This window comes from Lycorma delicatula, chromosome 1 (assembly GCF_047948215.1).
Source record: "Lycorma delicatula isolate Av1 chromosome 1, ASM4794821v1, whole genome shotgun sequence".
NCBI lineage: Eukaryota > Metazoa > Arthropoda > Insecta > Hemiptera > Fulgoridae > Lycorma > Lycorma delicatula.
Window position 1 is genome coordinate 323503025 of NC_134455.1, and position 25238 is coordinate 323528262.

The 25238-nt window shown below is 35.8% G+C and overlaps 1 protein-coding gene across 1 annotated transcript in view; it reads left to right on the top strand.

Moving 5' to 3' along the window:
- Window positions 1-25238, top strand: part of Fen1 (Flap structure-specific endonuclease 1) — a 77060-nt gene that overhangs the window by 2436 nt on the left and 49386 nt on the right. The window contains exon 2 of the mRNA XM_075382026.1: window positions 8928-9030. Coding sequence (XP_075238141.1) covers window positions 8928-9030 — 103 coding nt within the window. The remainder of the gene's footprint in view (window positions 1-8927; window positions 9031-25238) is intronic.

Here is a 25238-nt window from a genome sequence, read left to right on the forward strand (position 1 = left end):
TTTCAAAATCCACTATATTTTATTTGATTGAAACTATCACATCTAATAATTGTGACTATTATACATTTTGGGTATGCAACTATAAAAAGAAGATAGATATAAATTTTAATAACAGCACTGTTAAGTTTTAAATCTGGTTGTTAATGATAAGAACATACACTAAATAATGTTTGGGGTGTCTGAGATTGCCTACTTTTCACTGATAATTTATACTGATGTAAATTACCACTTAATTTATTAGTAAAATTTAACCCTGTTTTGTTCACTCATGTCTGCAATCCTGAAAATGGGATGTCTGTTGCCATTTTTGGACTTGTGATTCATTATTAATTTCCATTTAGATGAGTTTCTGATCAGTAAAAATTCTCATCAGTGAAAGACACATTATTAAGTCATTAATTGCCTTTTATCTGATGTGTTATTATGATGCATGACCAACTGTTGAACAGCCACTCTTTCGTTCCATTTGGGACTAACACAGGTTGCTATTTGTTTTAGTATAATTTTATCATATTTAATAAACTACAGTTTTTTTTAAAGTAATGTTAAACTTTTTGAAATAAAAATTATTCTAATAAACAATGAAAACAGGATTAGACAATTCTTGAAATTTAGTGAAGTGTAATAGATGCGTATTATGAAAATTGTCTTCAAGAAATTGAACATGATACAGAAAGTGAACAAGGACACTGTCTGTAAATCAATTATTTTATCTGTTGAAAATGAAGAGAAATTGCACTTTACCCAGTTGGGATTATCAAATCCAACTTATGAATTTTTCTTTTTAGGTAGAGAGAACATGCCTTGTTCATAACATTCTAGACCTAATGTAACACCAGTATATAATGTATTGGTATCAAGAGTGGTGCACAAAATGCTGAAACCCCTGTTTATTTATGGTCATTATTCTTTCATTCTTCAAAATAAGGATCATCAAGAAAGGTTATAACAATTTAAAAAAATTGTATCTCAGAAACTACTAGAGTTAATCAAACTAATACTTTTTTTTTTAAATTCACTAACTCAGAAAGTTTTTTTATATACCCTAGAATATTTCATTATAAGCTCTGTTGGTCGTTCTGCAAACATCCAGCTGGTAATCGACGACTTCTTCCCTGGTCCACTGGATCATTGCAGATGTAACTGGCAATAGCAGTGGTGATCCGTTGTTTTAAAATTTGTACATCTCTGATGTTTTCTCTGTAGACAGTTTTTTTAATGTTACCCAATGGAAAAAAGTCTAGGGGTGTTAAATAAATCTGAGCTTCTCAGAGGCCAAAGCTTGGTACCGGCCGTACCAATTCAATGATTAGGAAATCTTTCATTGGGAGCGTGTTGAAGGCTAGACTAAAGTGTGGGCACACCATCTTGTTGAAACATTACTTTCTTGTTCAATTTGGTCAACTTGTGGGAAAATATACAGTTGTAGTATGTGTATATAAACATTCCCTTTGATATAGTAGGTTCATGAAAAAATAATGGGCCAATCACACAATCTTACATCAAACTGTACCATGTGTTTATTTTTGGAGAATCTCTGACACTCAATAATTCCATTGGGTTGTTGAGATCCCCATGTCCTACAATTATGCTGGTTTCCACTGACATGGAAAGTCGCTTCATCTGTAAACATAACGCGTTTTAAAAATATCTTGTCATCATCAATGTTATTAAATATTTTACTTCTGAATTAAACAAGTTTAGGACTATTTATAGGTTTGATGTATGTAAAAAACTTTTTGAGTTAGTGAATTAAAAAAAAAGAATGTACTCTAGATACTAGAGTATCTCTAGTAGTTTCTGAGGTACGATTGTTTAAATTCCCGCAACCTTGTTCAGTGACCCTGTATTATTAGTCAGTTATTTTATGCATACAAATTGAACCTATTACATCTTATAATTGTGACGGTTAAAAATTTTGAATATGCAACTTTAAAAAAAAATTATATAGGTATAAATTTTAATAACAGCACTGTTGATTTATAAATCTTGATGTTGATGACAAGTGTATACACTAAGGGATGTATAGGATGTGTTTGTGTGAAGGCCTGTAGTGTATGTTCCAATGAAGTCGCTTATTATGAAAATTGTCAAGTGATTGAACATAAACATGTTCCTCTATTCTCAAGGATAACAGAGGAACCTATACCAAACTAAGTAATACCAACTTTGTTGTCTGGAAACAGATCTGGAAGATAAAATTCTTTTACGTGAATCACAGTAAGTATGATGCCTATAGAGAGCACACCAGAATCATGTACAACACAGAATGCCCAATTAAATTATATACTTTCATCCAATTCTGCTGAAGAGTGTTTGAGAATGTTTTGAAAAACTTTTTCAAGCTTATTTAAATCGTTGCAGCTCATGTAGCTGAGTTTTACGAAATTTTTTATGATAACTTCTAAATACGGGTTACTGATGCCATGTAATTTTGGTTACATTCGGCCAAAGAAGTGTGTAGCTATGTTCACCAGAAGATCCATTTGTTAAAATTTAACTCTGAGTAGAATAATAATTTTTTTATATAATTTTTATTGCAATTCTACTTTTGTTGTTTCTTTTTTTTGTGGTGGGGGGAGGACTCTGTATCAGGTTGGGTTGTTTATTTTCTACAGTTATCTTTATTATTTATAAAGTATTTTAGTTTTTTGTTACAGCTTTTCTAGTAGATTAAGTAATGTATCATTTTAGATAATTATACTTTGTGTTGGGGATTTTTGTTTATACAGCGATTAATAAAAAAAAGCTAAACCTAAATATTATATTTATTACAATGTTATGTTTAATAAAATGTTGAAGAGTACAGTTTTAAATGACTACAATTTTTTTCAAAAGATATAATTTTTTAATTGCTTTGCCTACAAATTGTTAATTTTAGTAAATATTGTTAAAATTAACTTAAAATTGTCTGTTTATTTCTAACTTGTTTATTTTTTTGTAACGGTAAGGTTAATTTTTATTCATATACTAATAATAATTCTTATATTTTATGACTGGTTATTTTTAATTGTCATTGTAATCTGATTGTCCACATTGATATTATTTGTTTATATATTTAATTATTTAGACAATTTTTTTATTGATAGTTTCAAAATAAAATGAGAACATTTTTAAATAATTTGTGTCGATACATATTTATAATTTTATTATTTATTACAAGGGATAATTAATCGATTATACTGAAACTTAATTATATTTTATTGCTAATGTTGGATTATGGATAGTTTTATCATTACCTTTTATTTTTCCTTAAAAAGGTAGTGTTTTTATTGAGCCTATATTAAATATAATTTAATAAGTTGTTTGCTGCTGTGTTGTTTTATGTCTTAAATGTGTCAATGTATAGACCTCCACTTGTAGTTGAAGTTAAAAAATTTATATTTGCTCCACTTATCATTGTTCATTTTTTTATAATTTTTTATAAGAAATATTTGGGCCGTATAATTTTGTACTTAACATATTAAATCTTTTTTGTGTAATAATTTTATTCTCTACCGTTTTACAGCTTACAATTTTATAGAGAACTAATTCAGTTGATTGGACAAATTATTGTAATCTGAAAATAGTATAAAATTGTTGTACAATTTAATAGCGAATAAGAAATTATTTTATTTCTATTGTTGGATTATTGCTTTAATTTCAGTTCTAAAGTAAAGAAGAAAGTATTATGATAGCGAAAAATTTCGGTTTTCAGATTTTAACGGAAATATCCATTTTGACCATCCCTAAATCCATTTTGACTAGTTTCGGCGTGATGTCTGGACAAGTATGAATTTCGCATAACTCAAACACGATTAGCCGTAGGATGTTGAAATTTTCTATTTAGGATTGTTGTAACATCTAGTTGTGCACCTCCCCTTTTGATTGCAGTCGATTGAACCAAAACTACAAAAAAGCCCAATTTTTCTAAACTGCAGTCATAAGTTATCATTGAGAGCTTTCCAACTATTTATCATAAGTGGTACTTATTTTCATTGGTTCCAAAGTTATAGCCAAGTAAAAATTTAATTAATGAAATAATTGGATCTTACAAGGGGAAGACACATCGGTTCGAATCAGACGACTTCAACTCCTTTTTTTTAACCTTTTTTTTAAATTTAATTTTATTGATTTATTAATAATTATTAACCTCAGATTGTAAAAAAAATTACAATAAATAATAATTCAATAATAAAAAAAATATGAAAAAATGTCATAAGTTATTAATGAAATAAAATTTTATGTGTTTCATTTAAAAAAAATGTGTACATGTAATTTAATTGGCATACAAGGAAGTCATGTGGAGTCCACATCAGATTTTTTATTTTGGTGAAAAAATCAATCATTTATTATAATAATTTGTTAAAAATGTATCTGATCCTTTTCAGTCCATTTTAAATACACAATACAATTTTTATTTTATTTTATGAATTTTTAAACATAAATTCAATTTTACGAGGCATATTCATAAAGTAAGAGCCGTTTGGTCATTAAAAAAATTAACAAGTGAGAAAAGGTTTTTACTTAGTTTTAGTTTACTACGTACCTACTTCACTTTTCCACCTAATCGCCATTCAGTTCTAAGCACTTTTCGTAACGCCGCACCAGTTTCTTTAACGCCTTTGCAAAGATGTTCGGCGCCTGGAAATTGAATCAGTTGACAACGGCAGTCCTGAGTTCCTCGTCCTTTTCAAACCGTTGTCCATCAAGGCACTTTTTCAAGCGCAAGAAGAGAAAGTAGTCGCTAGGTGCGACCTCCTCGGTAGGAGGAGGTGCAAGGTCTGTATGGAGGGTGTTCAAAAAGTTTCCAACAAAAATGTTGATTCTTGGTTAAGGCAGCGGTGTGAGGACGCGCGTTGTTGTGAAAGAGGATTACGCCGGACGACAGTTTCCCGCGACGTCGATTTTAGATTGCTCATCTTAGTTTGGTAAGCGTTTCGCAGTACACGTCAACTGTAACTGTTGATCCATGTTCAATGAAATCAACCATAATTTGCCATTTTCGTCCCAAAAAATGGTAGTCAACATTTTTTGATTCGAGTACGGAGATTGCTTAAATTTTTTCGGTTTTGGGGAACTTGAATGGCGCCACTGCATTGACTATTGTTTCGGTTCTGCTTTCGTGTAGGATATCCCCGTCTCGTCGACCGTAACAATGTGGGAAAACAAATCATCTCCATCTTGTCGATAGCAGTCCAAAAACGCTCGTCCATTGCACATTCTTTGCTCTTTGTGTTGGTCGGTGAGCGTTTTCGATACCCACCTTGCACACAGTCTGTAATATCGAGCTTTTCTGTGACTCGTGTAGATAAGAGGTGCGTCCAACATGCGGAAATTCACCAGCCAGCCTAATCGTCAATCGCCGATCACATCGCAGTTTTCGGTTCACTTGTTCAACGATTTTGTCGGTCTGAATACTGGGCCTGACACTCCGGTCTTCGTTATGCACATATTTGCTGTCATTTTTAAACACGCGGCACTTTTCTAACCTTTCCTTCATTCATTACCGTAGGTCAATACACTAGGTACAACGCGCAGCTGAAGATCCTTTTGCATACAAAAATGGAATCACAGCGCGCACTTCACAACTGGCAGGAGAAACGATTGTCGCGGATATTGCGATCTGCATTCGCCGGCAGACAAACAACTATTGGATCAAAGCAACTGCAGTGTCTTCATAAATAGCCGATAGATGATCCTTCACGCGTGAAAGCTTGAAACTGTTTTCAGAACCGCTAATATTTAAATATAAGCCGACGGCCGTAACTTTATGAATATGCCTCGTATTTTAATATTGTAAGAAGAAAAATAAACAGTTTGCAAAAACGTCCCTTAGAAATACCTTTTTACTTGCTTGTACGAGTTAAAAGAAGTATTGTGATCACGAAAAGTTTCGGTTTTTAGATTTCAACGGAAATATTCATTTTGACCATCCCTGAATCCATTTTGACTAATTTCGGTGTGACGTATGTATCTCGCATAACTCAAAAACGATTAGCCATAGGATGTTGAAATTTTGGATTTAGGACTGTTGTAAGATCTAATTGAACACCTTTCCTTTTGATTGCTATCTACTGTACCAAAGGTGTCCAAAAAAGCTCAAAATTAAAAAAAATTGGTTTTTGGACATTTTCTTAACTGCATTAATAAGCTCTCATTGAGAGCTTTTCAACAATATATCATAAGTGATACTTATTTTCATTGGTTCCAGAGTTATACCCAAATAAAACTAAATAATGAAATATTGGATCTTACAAAGGGGAAGGCACATCAGTTTGAATAGGACTTCCATCTCCTTTTTTTTTAATTTGAATATATTGATCTATTAATAATTATTAACCCGTGATTGAAAAAAAATTACAATAAATAAAATTCAATAACAAAAAAATAAAATAATAAAAAATTATTTATTAAAGACTAGGAGGATTGTATCTCACTCTCAAATTAAGTTAAAATGAAGTGCAGAAAAAATGTGTATATGTAATTTAATAGTACACAAGGAAGTTCTGTGGTGTCCGGATCAGATTTTTTATTTGTAATAATTATTTATAATTTATAATATTTTTTATAAATTTGTAATTTAAGTTCTAAATTTGTTATGGTTGGATGATGTTATATGGTCTTTTGTAGAGCAGGTAATGTGAGTTTCTGGACGAATTTGTAGCATCATTAATAAAATCATAAAAAATTGAAATATCTCTTCTTAAAACTTTCAGATCCAATATACATTATTTATAATATTCAGCATCAATAGGATCAATTCGAGTCCTATAATTCTATATATATGCATCACATTTCATGGTCTTGATATTGGTTACATTTATTGTTGAAAGTAACTATTTAAGTTCCTGTTTAATTTAACGACTTAGGGATTGATAAAATAATATTTCCTTACTTTTCCTAGGTATCTTCTTGAAAATAACTACCAAACTTGATGTTTCTAGATGTTTAGAAAATGGAAGAATAAATGGTTATTATTCAAAGACTAATAGACCCTTTGAATTAGTATATCTAAAGAATTGATTATTTCTGTAAGAGGAATACTTTTCTAAATTAGACAATTAGGTTTTTCATATATCTGCATGTACTGTTACATATTTTCATAATGTGTAATATAATATTTATAGATCTCCCTGATATTAAACAAGTTATCTATATAAATTATATAAATCATCTATATAAAGATAATGTATATGACTGCCAAATCACTATTCTTGATTACATTGTTTAAATATTACAGTCTTGGCAAAACTTTCATAAATAGTAAATTATCTGGATTTTTTTTTAAATTTTATTAAGTAGCAAATTCAATGAACAAAGGGAAAAATTTGAATTCTGAAGTTCTGCATTACATATTTTGACTTTTTTTATATAATGTTATATGATGCATATGATATTTAAAAAAAAAGAAAGAAAAACCTTAGTTATTAGAACAATTTCCTTATACAAAGTATTATTAAATGCATTAGTAGTTGGTGGCTAATAGTTGTAGTATTTGGTACCACTTAAAAAAAAAACAATAACAAAATAGCTTCCTTTTTATTAGTTAATACTATACTCAGTTTCAAATCTTGTAGGCAATGGAGTTATATTGTGGAAGCGTTATTCGAGATTGTAAAATTCTTTGAATGTTAGATAAACATATGAACAACCAGCATGGTCTTATTTATATTTCTTAAATTAATCTGAATTAATTATTTATTAAATCTGTTTTATTACAAATGACTATAGGTCTTTAAAGAATGCCAAATATTGTAAAAAATAATCAGATTCAAATCTGCCACTAGGTAAATGCAAGAATATATTAAATTTAAAAGATAATTCACAATTCAAAAGTTATGAAAACTTAGTGAGCATATATTTATGCCCACATTAAATGGAGATGCAGAAATTTCAGGTAGTTTTTTAAATTTTTAATAGTTTTATTTAAAATTCATCAATAGAGTAATAATAATATTGTCACAAGTTCTTGGTTCGAACAGGATATTGAGCAACTAACAAACTAAAGATTTCTTATAAATATAATTTATTACTCTATAAACAATAATAATAGCAATAAATTAATATAACTTTCAGAATATAATTCAAATAAAAAGACAAGATTAAGACAGTTAAATTAATAAATATAAAATACAGCCCAATTTACTAAAAACGTTATAAGGGCTGCCAGAAACTAACATTGCATTAATAACAATTAAATAACAAGATAACAATTAAAAAGTCTAAAATTCATCCAATCACTTTCCAAAAGTATTACTTTTATCTGTTTATTAAAGAACTATCCTCCTACACTTCATAAATAAATATAATACTTTCACTACTATTTAACAATAACTCACCGAGCAACTTCTTGTATTCATCCACTGTTCACACTGGAATACTCGCAATGTACTTTGTTTTACCACTTGCTTACTGATGTTGCTATTATCTAGACTGTGCCAAAAACTACCTCGCACAACTACTGACTGAAAAGAATCGTTTTTTGTTCCTTCTACATTCTTTCTTTATTTTCTTAGATTTTTTCTTAAACAAAGAAACCTGTTGCTCTGCTCCATTATACTGGTCCTGTTACAATATTATTCCTGTAAAAGAAGTTTCATTTAATTGTGTTGTAAATGGACTGGTGTGGAAATTTTTTAAATGGTTAAGTAATTTATTAAAAATGGCCACAGAAGCATAAAAATAGGTCCTTTCTCCTAAGCCAAAGTATTGTGCAAGTTGTTAATTTTAGTAAATTAATCCTTCTACTTTATGTTTTGTTTTTTACCTTTAATGTTAAGCTTTACATGTAACTGTATCTATTGTTTTTATTATATTCATGTATTGGCAGAATTCTTCCTTTTTTCTTCCTATTCACTTTCAAAGGATCCTGTACCCTTGCTTCCTTATTTTTTATATTTTTAAAGTAGTTTGTCAATTTAAAAATTGTGTTCTGTTTTCTTTAGGCCGAAAAGTAGCTATTGATGCATCAATGAGTTTATATCAGTTTCTTATTGCTGTAAGAAGTGAAGGGGCTCAACTAACATCGGTGGATGGTGAAACTACCAGGTACAAATGCCATAATTTATATGTATCTTATTGTATTGCATCATCTCTGTGGATTTGATTTGTAAAATAAAATTTTATTCTTTTATGATTAATATAGAATACTCTGGTTTTGATATGTTGTCTTTGTTCAGTTGGTCATTCAATTTTTAGTGCAGTTAGTTTCAAAACGTCAGGTTTTCATCACAGTTCTTGTAAAAATTCACAAAATGGTGAATTTCTTTGCAAGGTCTGTGGTGGAAACTTGAAATTTTGACCTGCAGGTAAAAAAAACACAACACAGTTGTCCACTGTAATGTAATAAAAACACTAAATTATGGTAGAAAGTTGCAATTAATGATACAATAACATAAAAATGTGATATGCTGGGACATTTCTAACGGTTACCATTTAAATAACAAGCAAAATTAATAATATTGAATACATTTTTTTTACATTTTGCAATAAAGTCATAAGGTAAATATATTAATAAAAAACAATTGTATTTTGGTTGTAAAATTGGGGCTACTCATGTTTGTTGTGGAAACTGTTATGTGATTAATTCAGTATATGAAAGGCAACAGAAACTCTTTGACATTTGCTGTCCTATCATATTGCATGATCATACAAATCAAATTTTATGATTATTACTTTTGTCGTATGAGTGCAGAAAGGTATTTAAAACACAAAACCATTGGGATGTGTCATATGCTTCTAGAACCGTTCTTCATAGAAAAGACTGATTGATATAAATTCTTTGCTGTTGATGTGTAGGATGATATTGACAATTAGTATAGTGATGTTGAAGATATATATACAGATGAAAATATAGATCATGTTGAGAGGTCTTATGATCCCACTTATAATCTTCAGCTATCCTCTCTCTTTTTCTGTTTAGCCTCTGTAACTACTGTAACGTATTACTTCAGAGGATGAATGAGGATGATATATATGAATTTTAATGAAGTATAGTCTTTGTACAGTCTCAGGTTGACTATTCATGATATGTGTGGTTAATTGAAACCCAACCACCAAAGAACATCGGTATCCACAATCTAGTATTCAAATCGGTATAAAAGTAACTGCCTTTACCAGGATTGAACCTTAGAACTCTCGACTTCAAAATCAGCTGATTTGCGATGACAAGTTAACCACTAAATTCGTCATTTAGTGACAAGGTATCCACATGCCCTGTGGGCAATCTTCAGCTATGCAGTGAACTCCATCTTATCTGTCAAAACAAATTAAATGATTCCGATCTGTGATTTGAGTCTATTAAAACAGCAAGCTGAACTTATGGCTCTGAATTACAAGATTGATATTTGTTGGTAGTAAGAACAAGCATTACTACCTTCAGAAAAGAAATGCTGCTTTCTCAGTGGTTTATAAAATGAGTAGTTTTTTTGTGTATGTTTAAAAAAAAATGGTTGTTAACATAGTGGCATTCTGAATGCAATTAAGTCAAGCAGTTTAATTGTCAACTTTGTAGAAATTTGAAGTCCATAGTTAAATTAATAGGCCTTCAAGGTGGGTTCACAAAATATTGGTTTTCATGTATACAGGTTGGCCTGCCCCAAGGGCAGGCCATACATTACATTGGTGAAAAGGAGGATGAGACCCAAGGTCCCTGCTATGCAGGATACTCAAGAATTACAGGGCATAATCAATGGCCTTTTTCTGGACGGACAAGAAGTAATGACTGATGAGACGAGGATGATGGAGAGATTCCATCACATTTTACACAAGAGCAGTTATTGGATGCAATGTTACGCATGCCCCTGAGAAAGGGCCAGGCCCAAACCGGTTGCTGAATTTGGTGATAAGGGTGGTGGTCCAGGATGCTTCGAATGTATTTCTTGAGGTATATAATGCTTGCCTCACAGAGGGGGTATTCCCCCTACTGGTGGAGATGCCAGCAGCTGGTATTAGTTCTCAAACTGATGAGGAGGGACCCGGCATTATCCTCCTTGTACCAGCCGCTGGCCATGATAGATGCTCTAGCGAAAATGTTGGAGCATATGCTCCAATGCAGAATATTCGCGGTGGCGGAGAGGGTGGGTGGACTCTCTGCCAGCCAATATGGCAATATGTTGTACAGGGCTGAATTGTGGTGGAGCATCACTATGTATGCAAAATATTTAGGACAATTCAAAGCTTCACACAGGAGATGCTGTTTACAGAAATGATCTATGCTTATCGCACAGTATCTAAGGAGGCAGTTGTGGTCCTGGCTGGCCTTTTACCTATAGACCTGCTGATTGAGCAAAGGAAGAGACTTCTATCTCCTGCTGATATAGAAGAGGAGTTGTTAGGAATCTGGCAAAGCAGGTTGGACGAGGGGATGAAGGGCTGTGGATGCACCACATTGTCGGAGATATTAGAATCTGGTACTGAAAGACTCATAGCTCGCTGGGTTACTCTTTAACACAGTTCCTGGTGGGCCATGGAGGCTATAGAGCTTACGTACAGATCCTCTTTGGACCACTCAGACCTTTGTCTCATGTGTGTTGAGGAGGAGACCTCTCTACATGTTTATTTTAGGTACACGATTTGAGAATGAATGCCAAGAGATGCTGGAAGCCTTGGGCACAGAGGTCATGTTTAATCCTCAAGACACACAGAGAATTATGTTGAGAAGACCCCTTGAATAAAGGTTATAGAGGATTACACAAAGAAAGTGAATGACAGATTACATACCTCGGAGGAAGCTTGATAGGGAATTCAACCATGGAGGGTGCCAGGCCTGCGGCTGAGCGCTTAGAGGGCTTCCCGACTGTGTGTGGGTTGTCTTCGTGCAATGAGATCGCGGGCACTTCACATACTGGCATATGATGGTTGTATTCTTCCCCTGTCAGAGGTAATGCTCCAAGAGCGGTTCCAGAAAGGGGAAGGAAAAAACATAGAAACACAGTAGAATTTTGTAAAAAAGACTGGCCAAAGAGAACTTGATGAAAATTTCTGATACACCCCTCTAGTTGAACCCCAGAAGATTCCTTTTTCCTTCTCTGTATATCAAGTTAGAATCTATCAAAGAATTTTGTAAACACCATGGATAGAGAAAGAAAAGGCTTTAAAGATTTAAAAGAAATTTTCATAATTAAGTTTTCTGAAGGAAAACTCAAAACTCAGTCAAAAGGAATTGGCAGCATGGAAATCATTTATGAAAGTGGTCAAGGATTTTCAGGCAACATAAAAGAAGGAAAGTAAAAAAACCTAGCATAAGTGTTTTGTAAGTCCTCTGAGCCATGGGATGTCGAATACAGTTTTTACATTTCATATTTCTTTCTTTCTGGGAAATCTTGGTGCAGTTAATGATGAGCAAAATGAGAGGTTTTAACATAGAGACTTAATTCCAAGGGTGTTATTAGGATCCTGCAATGATGAGTAACTACTGTAGCTATAAAAAAGTTTGATTCCTTTTAAAGGAAAAAATAAGAAAATGTTATCATATTTCACATATGTTAATATTTTTTTGTTTTTTGTTTTTACATAGCCTAACATATTATGCTTATGTATTTCAGTAAAATGATATTTCATGGTAAATAAAATAAATTAATAAAATGAGTTTCTGTTATTTATTTTATGAAACGTACAGTATTACTCATAATGAAAAACCTGTATGGAGAAAACCTTTTGTAAATATTAGATAATGTATTGCATTATTTGTCGGAGTGTATATTGTTTCAAATTATTATTAATTATATATTTTTTTTAAAATCTCTTGTAGTAAATTATATATATTGTTTGAGGGGTGGCTGTATATGTATAGCATTCACAACTCCCAAATGAAACAAATATGGCACAAAAATACATTTATTGTTACAAAAACTTAGATAATTTTTCACTAGTCATCATTTTCAGGCATGCATTTCTCCCAATGGTGAATGAGTTTTCTGATACAGACGATGAAGAATGCTGGTGGTCTTTCTTTGATTCATGATAACATTGTGTCCTTCAGTTTATCATCTGTATTAAAGTGAATACTCTTAATATTCCTTTTTATTTGTAGAAAGAAGTGAAAAATCACAGGGCACTGAATCTGATGAATATGGAATAGGTACAAATTTCAACTTCACAAGAGCTTGGTGGTCACTATGTACATGAACCATAGTGATAATATTTATGCTGTGCTGCTTCTCTTTTGGAATTGTAATGATTCACCACAGTTTTGAAATTGAACTCGACTTCCTCATCACGATAATGTTTCAGAAGCTATTCACAACATTCCATTTGTTGTTTGTTATTAATTTCTGAGTTTAAGTGGCTCTCACTGTAAACAGATTGTATGGTAGCCCAGTTGTGCAGTAATGCGTCCTCATTCTGTTAATAACCTTATCTGGATGGTAATGCGATGGTCAGTTTGAATCAGTTCATCCATTTCCTTTTGGTGCTTTTATTCAGTTAGAAACTGGTTGACAATTGCTAGGTTCATTCATCCTCAATATTCGTTCACCAACTCTTTAATACAAATTTTATTCCCAATCTACTCACTGATTTCAATAAATAGTTTCATCACAATAAACAGCTTTTAGACGACATTGAATGTGACTAGTACCTTTTCATGTGACATGTGTCATTCGCCTTTTCACTGTTAAAAATTAAATAACTGTACGTTGTTTTAAATACATAGCAGGTGTACTCAACTCCATAATAGAGACGACAAACAGAAAATGAGAGGGTGAATTTTGGAATGTTAATAGTAGGGAAACGAAAATACAAGATTGCAGCACCTGTCATTTTGTGTGATCGGTCTCCTGCTATGTTCCAGTATGCATTACATTTTAGTACCCTTTTAAGTTAAAAATCATTCTTAAATTTGTAAATTAATTTTTAGTTATTTATTATCAGTCTTATATATGCATGGGGTATTCCATTCCATTTTAATTCAACTAATTTTCAAAACATTTATTGCATCACTATTTTTTATTTTGATGATATTTGGTATATAATAACTAACCCACCTTCTAATGGCCAAAAAATGTTTTTTTTTTAATTTTCCATGAGCTGTAGCATTCTTATTTTACATGATACAGAGGTCAAAGAGGGTTTTTTGTATTCCAAAGAGTGAAGATGGAACTTTGTCTTAGTGTACTCAAATTTCATTTGTTACATAACCAAATCATGTAATGTTTACTGAAGTTACATTTAAAAATTTTGTTTTTTTTTCAAATTTTGGGCCCAGATTAAATAATGAAGAGCTTAGGATAACAGGCCTGTTTTTTATCTTTTAACTCTTAGGTATTAGTAGCACTTACAAAAAAAATATTGGACTGTTAATGAGTGTCCTTCATTAAAAAAAATGGCCGCCAAATAGTAAGATTTTAAATATGTCTCATTTTTGGGACCCAAAAACTACATGTGAGACAGGTGGCAAATATCTGAAATGTTTACAGCATTAAGTAATTTTTATATACTTTAAAACCATATAAAATTTATTTTATTACTCAAAGGGGTTGATAAGTAATAAAGCCATCAAAACCGCTAAAAACACTTTTCCGTCTATTCTTCTGTTTCTTGTTCACTGTGAACAAGTATCCAAAAAATTCACAGCATATATTTTTTCAGATAATAATGTAGGCCTACTATGTAAAATATATTGATATGTCTATAATGACAGCTTATTTATTTTAGATAGGTTGTTACTTAAAGTATGACTCATACACATAAACTCATGTTTAAACATGAAAGTGAATAGACATGCATGGACATGAATGTTTGTGTAATCCTGAATATAAACATTGTAGAAGGCTCAGTTACTGTTTCAATTTCAGAGTGATATGTTGTATTGTTGCTAGTGTTAATACTGACTGTGGTTAGGTAATGTACATTTGTTTATAAAGTAATTTTATTAGCAGTTAACTTCTCTTTTATGCGATATCTTTTATTTTTAATTTTATTAATTAGAGAAATTTTTATTTTACCTGTAGAGGGACTGGAATAAGACAAAGTGAGGTGCAGTTGGACGTTTTATAATTTATACTAACTATATTGTTATTGTAAGAAACCCTGCATTTTATAAAAATGGATTATGTAGTGTTAAATTGGCATTCACACTGAAACAGTATGTCACAAATTGACTTAAAGTAGATCTTCAGTGTTCCACAATATTTTAGAGTTTATTGAACAGCAGATAACATTGATATTCTTAAGAAATGGATGTACTGAAACAAAAAATATGTGTATTTTTTGCAAAACTGAATATTTAGATAAATATTTTCATATTAATAGGAAAAGTTGCTCTGACTCATTTAGCTGTCACACTAAACCTTTTAAGAAATTTCTTTGAATAATATCTTTGACATTTGCAACAAGCAATCCAAATTTAAAATTAATTCCAGGCAGAGCACTCTGTACAAAATACTTAAACAAAATACAAAAACCACAAGATGATACAGAAAGTGAACCAGAATGTAGAATATAATATAGAATCAGAATATATTTGAGCCTTAATGTGTTATAGTCGAATTAGCTTGTTCAGCATTTGAAATTATCGAGCAGCGCAAAGAACCAATTTAAAAAAATAAAATTACAAAAATAGCCGAGTCAGTTAGCAGTAAATTAAATGATTCCTTTGATTTAAATATTTCTACAGAAGAAACCAGTTTAGTACCACAAAATTATGCTGATTTAGGTAGGGAATATGAAGAATTAATCATTAAATTAATGAATAAAATGAAAACGGTTACATCATTCCAGGAAAAAATTAATACTAAGTTTATTTCCAAGCAGCTGGAGCATTCAAAATCAGTTAAGTGTTTGTCAGTATTTAGCTCATCGATCCAAACAATTAGTTAAAACAAGTGGAATTTTGCCACACATCAGCAAAAAGAAACTCTGTCATGTAATTGATATTGTTAAATGTGTCCAAGATTTTTACCAGAATGATGAGCATAGCCAAATGATGCCAGGCAAGAAGGATTGTGTCTATAAGATAAGCTGACGGGAAGAAAATTAATATTCAGAAAAGGCTTATTTTATGTAACTTAAAAGAATTGTACACAGCCTTCAAATAAAACAATTTAAAAATTGGTTTTTCAAAATTTGCTGATTTAAGACCTAAATTTTGTATTGTGGCTGGTGGGTCAGGTACTCAGTCTGTGTGTGTGCGCGCGCGTTTTCCACCAAAATGTAAAACTAATGTTATTTACTCTAAAAATTATTTTGATTATAAAATTTTTCTTTCAACCATGGCATGTGATATAGAAAATGCAATGTGCATGCTGTCACAGTGTGAAAAATGTCCAGGCACTAATGAAGTGCTCAGATTACTGCAAGAGAGCTGGGATGATTTTGATTCTGAAATTATCTTCAAACAGTGGGTTTCTGTCGACCGTTGTGAACTAACTACTCAAATGCTTCCATTTCAAGAGTACTTAGATAAACTTACTGAAAAATAATCTAAAAAGGCATCATTTTGTTGCAAAGACAACAAAACATTTCCTCAGCATTAAAAAGGAAAACTTGTTGGAGTGTGAATGTATTGTAATAGGATACTTCTCTCAAAATTTTCCTTTTCTGGTACAGGATGAAGTCCAGTCATATCACTGATCAGAATCTTATGCCACAGTACATCCATTTCTTATATATTTTAAAAAAAGAAGGAAAATTATAAAGCCAAAGCTACTGTGTGATTATTGAGAACCTGGAAGCACAATACTACATCGTTTTTCTGCTTCCAAAAGCAAGTTATAAATAAATTAAAAACACTGTTACAACAACTGCCGATGTTAATGCGAAGTTGCCTTTCTGGCACAGTGGAATCACTGATCTTGGCGGTGGCCAAATTGACAGTTTTATCGCGCAGCACAATTTTGAGGTCTTTAGTGTTGCAGACCATTTGACCACTTAGTCAGTAAGTGGTCAACTGGTCTCAGACCATTTCGGGTACAAATATTGACATCACCATTGGCAGAGACATCCCTGGCAGGGTCCTTGACTGGTCTGTGGTCGACGACTGTTCTAGCGATCATTGATACGGTTTGAAATAGCAGATGAGCTGCGCGATGGCCACGAGGGACACTTTCGTGTTTACCGAGGGCTCTTCCTGCATAGGAGGGCGGACTGGCCGAAATTTTCCTCTTTGTTGGAGTCCAGACTGGAGATTTTTTCTCGAGATCTTGACGGCCTGCCATTAGATGTCCTGGTAGAAAATTTCACTTTGCGGTGGTAGCGATGCCCTGGCAGAAAATTTCACTTCTGCGGTGGTGGCGGCAGCTAAAGCTGCTATTCCTAGAGGGACTGGTAGGGAACGTATATCTGGTTGGTGGTCTCGGAATCTGACAGCGATGAAACAGTCTGTGAACCGACTGAGAAGAGCTGAGAGAGGGTGATCCCTATCGGCGTGTGGCCCAAGTGCAGATTACCGCAGAGCGAGGGCTAGGTACTTTCATGGCATTAGGACCTCCAAGCGTAATTCTTGGCGCTCCTTCGTTCAGGAGCAAGGGAATAGGGACTCTTGGGGCGTTACGTATAGAGCCCTTGAACATAAGCGCAGGAAAGGTGTCCTCTTGACAGCCTTGTCAACCCACGAGGGTGTGGTAATTGTTAAGGACCGTGTCCTTAACATTTTGTTGAATGATTTGATCCCGGATCACTATGGTGAGTGAGGTTTCATACCACCGGCGTGTCAGGCGGAAAGCCGCGATTTTCGAGACTATCTCACGATCTTCTGAGATCACTGAGGCGGAAGTGCGCCAAGTGATCTGTAGTATGGCACGGCACAAGGCCCCCAGATGTGATTTTATCACAGTGGAGCTGATCGTCCGAGCGCTTCCAATAGTCCTTGGTCCTCTAACTAGAATATATAATAGGTTGCTCTTCGCCGGTTATAATAGGTGTGGAGATTTCGTGTTGTTCAAAGGTGGTGACAAAGATTTTACAGTTCTTACCGTCCACTGACGCTTCTGCTCGTGATTGGTAAGGTTTTTGAGAAGGTGGAGACTCATTTGCGTATTAATGTCAGATTGGCCACTGATCATTTGCTAATGGACAACCAGTATGGTTTCCGACCGGGCAAGAGCACTGAGGATGCCATACAAAAGGTGATGGATATAGCTTCCTCTAGTCCATGTAAATATGTATTAGGGATTTTCCTGGACATATCTGGGGCATTTAACAAATTATGGTGGCCCTCTGCCCTGTTTTAGATGCAGAAGCGTAAGTGTACACAAAATGAACTAGAAGTGCTCTCAAGTTATTTCAGCCATCGGACTGTCTCTCTGCGTGACGGTGGCTCGGAGGTTCGTAAAACCTTAACTAAAGGATGCCCTCAGGGCAGTGTTCTGAGACCCCTTCTTTGGATCATAGAATTCGATTCGATATTGCGTTTAAGATTGCGATGTGGTTGTCGTATCGTCGCTTATGCTGACGACGCGCTGCTATTAATTGAAGAGGATTCGCGTAACGAGGTAGAGTTCCGAGCTGCTCGTATTTGTGAGACACTCCGACTGTGGAGTCTCCAACATAAGATGATTTTCAGCCCAAAGAAAACCACAATGATGTTGCTTAAGAGCCGATTGGCAGCTACTCGACGAATCTGGGTCCGGATGGTTGGTCTCTCCAATTGGTACGTTACGACTCAAAAATACCTGGGTGTTATCCTTGATGAGAATTTTCGGTCCAAGAAACATCTACAGTATATAGCAAAAAAGGCTGCGATGCTTTTTATGGAATCCGGAGAGTTATTCATCCCGATTGGAAATTGAATTACCGTACCATGCGTATCCTTTACAAAGGTATCAGCGAAGCTATTATGCTGTTTGCTGCGCTTGTCTCGGCTCACCGTATGGCATTTAGGTATTGCGCGGACATTTTGCTGTGGGCCCAGCGACTCCTCTTGCTGGCTGTTATAGGCGGTTATAGAACAATCTCGCGGGAGGCAGTCTGTGTTATAGCCGGAGTCAGATCAATAGATATCTTGTCCAATGAGCGTAAAGAATGCTACATTTCCGAGGTAAATAACTTATTGACGTCAGAACAAAAGCAGGAAATTGAAAACCGGGGTCTTGCGGCTTGGTAGGTCAGGTGGGACGAATCCCCCACAGGTCCACTACATGCATGGTATATTTCCTATAGTGTCTGATTTAGGTGCGATTGGATGGGTCTTCCCCAATCCGTATATCACACAGTTTCTCTTCGGGCATGGTGCCTTTTGGGCAAGTTTGGCTAGGTTTCATTTGGTGGATTCGGGTCAATGCCCGGATTGTGGGACTGATGATACAGTGGATCACGTCCTCCACGTCTGTCCTGGATACGAGGTCGAACGTTCACGAGCTGTTAGGGAACTTGAGAGAATACATTCCTTTCTGTATCTCCGTATTAACTGGATGATCAGTGAGGAATGGTCTATAGTGGCTAGTTTTCTTCGCGCCCATGTGGTGTGTAGGTCTACAGAGGGAGTTAATCAAGGTACGCGATCGTTGTAGGATCCTGGGTGCTAGGGTTTCAGCTTAGGCTTTGGATTGGTTGGAGATAGGCGCATTGGCATCATGCCAAGGTTATATTAGTATTGTTTGTGATTCGCTTTAGGGCTTCCGCTGTTGGGGATAGCCGCGCCGCTGGGGTATGTTAACCCGAGCGACAGCGGGGTGGCTTCCTTCCACCAGTGGCAGTTGTGATCATGACTTGGTAATGCTACGTGAGACACCATGATGGGACCGGGTGGGGTACGAGGTTTGTCCCCTGCTCCTACACGGACTGGACTGAGGTTGTGTTCCCCTTGTTAGACATAATTTTGATTGGGATGAGTGTAGCAGTGATTTAATTTAAAACTCGTTCATTTTCTGAGGCATTTGCAGTCACAAACTGTGCTGTTAAATCTGGACTAGACGTGGCGTTCGTGCTTCTGCAGTTTCGGTCAGTTAGTTTGACGGAATCATGTTAGGTTGGATGTGAAGATGTCTGTTTGAGGCCTATGTGAAGGTGAAATTTGATTTGTATTTTACTGCTTCAAATGTTTGCCGAGGTATTTACATCGGTGGCATCCCAACTGTGAGGCCTGGCTGATGACTGTGAGATGTAATCAGTTAGAGGGTCTAAAGACGACCTTCAGTAAAGCTCCTCAGGGCTTTGAACGAAGGGGGTGATGTGGTGACTGGCAATGTCACAAGGTGGGTATCTTCCCCCATTCGGGGTTGGGATGTTACCACAAGTTAAACAATTTTTTTATTTTCTGATGGCTCCTTAGTCCAGTATAAAAATAAAAAAAAAGTTCATAAATTTGTGCTACCATCAAGAAGATTTTGAAATCGCAGCTGAATGGCACTTTTTTGCTTCATACCATGGAAAAGGACTATGTGATGATATTGGTGGAACTGTAAAAAGGACTGTGACTAAAGCAATCCTTCAAAGGATAATCAACAGTCAAATTGTTACACCTGGTGAAATGTACAATTATTGCAAAGACAATCTTAAAAATATAACATTTATTTTCTGCTCTAAAGATGTTCAAGAGACTGAAGAATACCTCAGTTCTTGTTCTTAACTTCTTAATGTATTTGAATTGTTTATCATTTTTAATTAAAGAAAACCCATTTATAATTCTGTAATTGACTAGTTATCAATTATCAATTTATTCATTCTAATAAGTTAAGTTATAATTTTTATAAACTGAAAAAAATACATAACAAATGTATTTTTTGATACATTGTATACAGTTAGAAGGAACAGTATTTTTAGCAGTTTTGTTAACATCATTACTTGTCAACCCTTTTGATTAACAAAATAAATTTTATGTGGTTTTTAAAGTACGTAAAAAGTACTTAATGCTGTAAACAATTCAGATTTTTGCCACCTGTCCCACATGTAATTTTTGGGTCCCAAAAATGAGACATATTTAAAATATTACGATTGGTGGCCTTTTTTTTTTTTATGAACATTAGGTAACAGTCCAATTTTTTTTTTTGTGAGTACTACTAGTACCTAAGAGTTGAAAGGCAAAAAACAGGCCTGTTTCCCTAAGCCCTTCATTGTTTATTTTGGGCCCAAAATTTAGAAAAACAATTTTTAAATGTAACTTCTGTAAAAATTACAAGATTTGGTTATGTAACAAAATGAATTTTGAGTATACTAAGATGAAGTTCCATCTTTACTCTTTCCAAAAAAAACCTTTTTGACCCTCAATACGATGTAAAATAAGATTGCTAAGCTCATGGAAAAAGTGATGAAAATGGCTGTTTTTACCTGTTGTGGCAAGTTGGAAAATAGTCTATTATTCAAGAAAAAGTTTTTTAAAATTAAAAAAAATATTTTTTTTGCCACTGCAAAGATATACCAAATATTAAAATAAAAAATAGTGAAGACTGATTATTTGTTGATTTAAAATTTAAGATCTCAGGTCCTTAATTTAGTAGTCAGTGATATTATTGATTAAGCAATCAAGAATTAGAGTGAAATAATTGCTTAAATTAATTTATATAAATTTTTGTATATAGTTTATGTTGAAAAATATGTGTATATACTAGGAGGTAGTACTTTTTTTCTCTCTCCCCCCTACATCCCTGGGCCGGACATCCACTCAAGTATACACGGCCCAGGGATGTGTCCTTGTGACTCTAAGGGGGGCTCCCCACTCACCGGCTGTATGTCCGGCATGGCAGATCAGCCCCCCCCGGTTCCGGATCTTTTCTTATTGCTGCCCGCCTCTAATCCTCCGCACGTTAGGGAAGGTCCGGCTATGCCGTCCTCCCCCCACACGCAGAGAACCGGGTCTCGGTCTTTACTCTTTTATGCCTGCCTCAAACCGGCGGCGCCAGCCCCAGCAAGCACCGAAGCGCCCCCAGAAACCGACACCGGCGGCCGGGACTCGGTCTTTTCTTTATCCCTTTCAAGCAACCCCAAGAGTTCTCACCCCATCACCGGAACCCGCATACCTAAGCATACGGGTCCTCCGGGGTGGGACTGTCCTCCCTGCCCTACCTTCGCGCCTATCGTCTGTGATGCCTCTCCTCTTCCTCTTTAGATTTGAAGACGGTGCTCGCAAAATTGGAAAACCAATCCCAGTTGTTATTGGATTGCATTAGCCAGCTAACCAGGTTGTCAGGTTATTATGCTTTTTGTCATGTCTGAGACCCTCCCATCTATAGCAGTTGAATACGGTGTGTTCCGCGTCGTCTTCCTCCTGACAGTACGGACACCTTGACGTCTGCCTTTTCCCGATTCTATTGGTGTTTCCCGAACGACCCATGTCCTGTCATCAACTGAGTGGTGTGGAAATTTAGTCCGCCTTTCTCCCTACCCAACCACTCTTTCAGATTGGGAATAAGTCTCCTTGTCCACTCTCCTGTTTGAGCGGATGACCATGCGGTTTGGCAGTTGCTAACGACTGTGTCTTCTACCTCGGCTCTTGGCACACCTGCCGCCCTCATGCTTCGGCCTTTTATCTGTAATTCAATGGGAGGCGTTTCAGCTAAGACACATAATGCATCGTAAGAAATTGTTCTATATCCTGAGACAACTCGTGCTACTCTGTGCACGCTTCTAAGTTTGCGTTTATTGCGTTGTACATTCATTACAGTGCGCCAGACTGGTGCCGCGTATAAGATAGATGACATCATTGCCGTTGTGATCAACCTTCTGACACCAGTTTTGGTGCACAGTGGTTATTAAATAGACCTCTTAGAGCCTTAATTGTAGGGGCAACCTTTTGACAAATCATATCTATGTGATAACCGTACTTTAGACTCTTATCTATGAATACGCCCAAGTATTTGACGTTACTAACTTCATAAATAATTTCCCCCCTTATTTCTATAGGTATTCCTCTGACCCTTCTCCTACCAGAGAGCAAAATGCATTTTGACTTAGCTGGGGCTACTTGGAGTTGGTTGTTATCTAACCATTCGTCTAATAGTTTAAGGCCTGATTTGCCTTAATTTCAAGACGGTCCACTTCCCTATCTTCCACCAGTACCACAACGTCATCTGCATAGCCGACAATTCTCACTCCTTCCGGATAAGGAAGCCTGAATATTCCATCATAGAAAACATTCCAGAGTATGGGTCCTAGAACGGACCCCTGTGGAACGCCGCCAAACATCTGAAAATTTACCGTGCCCTCAACAGTCTTGACCTCAGTATGTCTATCGTGGAAGTACTGATTAATCTGATTTACAATGTAATCACTGATGTTCATGTTTATTAGAGCATCAATAATCGCCGGCCACGGTACAGATCCAAATGCGTTTTTTACATCCAGTAACACAAGTAATGGCAGACTTCTAGATCTCCGAGTACCGCTTTTGGCTGCTGTTGCCCATTCCGTAACTCTCTTAATCGCCTGTATCGTGGAACGCCCTTTCCTAAAGCCGTACTGTTCTTGGTGTAGGCAGTTCTTCTCCTCTAACTCATTCTGTAGTATGGAGGCTATAAGTCGTTCAACCGTCTTCCCCATATTATTGATAAGACTTATGGGCCGGTATCCAGCTTGATCTATATTCGCGGCTTGCTTGGGCAGGAAGACGGTTCTTGCCGCCTTCCAGCAGCTTGGAAACATGCGGTTTTGAAGTCCAAAGCTGGCCACGTCCACCATCTCCCAGGGAACAGCTTCTGCCAGACCCTTAAGAATTGCTGATGGTATACCGTCTGGTCCTGGGCTTTTCTTATTGCTGAGTTTCTTGATCGCATTTAACACCTCTTGTTGATCGAATCTACCCCTTTCGCATTCAAGTATCGCTCTGTTTCCAGTATCCTCCCTGGGGAATAAGGTTCTTTGCTGTTGTATAGCTTCATCACTGTTTAGTATTGGAGCTTGCCGACCAAGACGTTTTGCTATGATTTTGAATGCTTTACCCCAAGGGTCGTTATCCAGGTCTTTACACAGTTCTTGCCACTTCTTGCGTTTAGCTAGTTTAATAAGGTAATTTAGACGTTTTCTGGCGGTTCTATATTCTTCCATGGCTCTACTACTTTCTTCATTTATACCGAAGTGGGTGCGAAGCCTCTGCGCTTTCCTCACATCTGTGCATATAATCTCTTTGGCTAGCTATATCACCATTCCACCAATACACAGTAGTATGCCTTGTTGCATTACATGGGATTCTGGACATTTCATCGGTGATAATGTTTTGAAAACTGACAGGATCTATTTGCATACACTCTGCGATTCTACGAGTCGCATTCCTTACGATCCTTTGAATTTGGTTGTTCGACCAAATCTTGGTGTGACATTTTGTTGAGTGTTTCCTGTAACTTGATCATTGGTATCTACGGCTACCGCCTTGTGATCACTCGCCGTCTCTTCTGTCAATACTTTAAAGACTACTTTGTCCGGATGTATTCTGTTATCGATGATTGCTAGGTCTATTATTGATGTGTGCCCTCTGGCATTGTACATAGGTGTTCCGTCATTTATGCACGTTGCCCCTGTAGTAGCCAGGAATACCTCCAGTATTCTACTTCTTACATTGGATGAGACGGCGCCAGCCGCCGTCGCTCTGCAGTTGAAATCACCGAGTATTAATACGCGTTTCCTAGACTGCATGACTATGCGCTGTATACTAAAAGTTTTATCTTGGAATTGATCCAAAGCACAGTTTGGGCTGATGTAAGTCCCCATAAAAATCAAATCGCATAGTTCGACGGCAACAATATCATCCTCTCTGAGATAAAGTCCGAAATCCGGCTACTCGTCTGATGGCTACCACACCATTTCTGTCCGGAACCCACTGCGGCCTGGCCGCCGAACGTGCATTGGGCTCCGTGGCTACAATAAAGTCATATTCACCTCTCGTGGCAATTTCCTCTGCAAGGTCACCGGACAGTAAACTCCTGTTGCTATTCAGTAAAAGCACTTTAATCATGCGGCTTTCTACATCCTGTGCTTCCAGTCCTATGGGACCGGCTATCGCAGTCTAGACATTTGGTGGCCTCACGGCAGTCCCTGATCGAGTGACCCTGACCCCGCAGTTAAAACACAAATGGGACCTGTCAGGGCCACAACAGTCCCTTCTGCCGTGCCCGGTTGCCCAGCACCTATAGCACCTCTAGTTCTCAGTTCTTATATACGTACGGCAGTTCACCCAACCTACTCTTAGTCTTTCAGCCACCAGTTTTACTGCGCCCCTGTATGTTGTTATCACAGTCGCGTTCTTAGTATTACCCGATGCTTCTCTAAGAGAGGTTACTTGGAAGCTCTCTCCCGTTCCTATGACTTTCTCAACTATTTCCTTAATTTCACTCTCTGATGTGTCATATTCTAAGTCTTTGACATGAACGACGGTTCGACGATCACCCCTA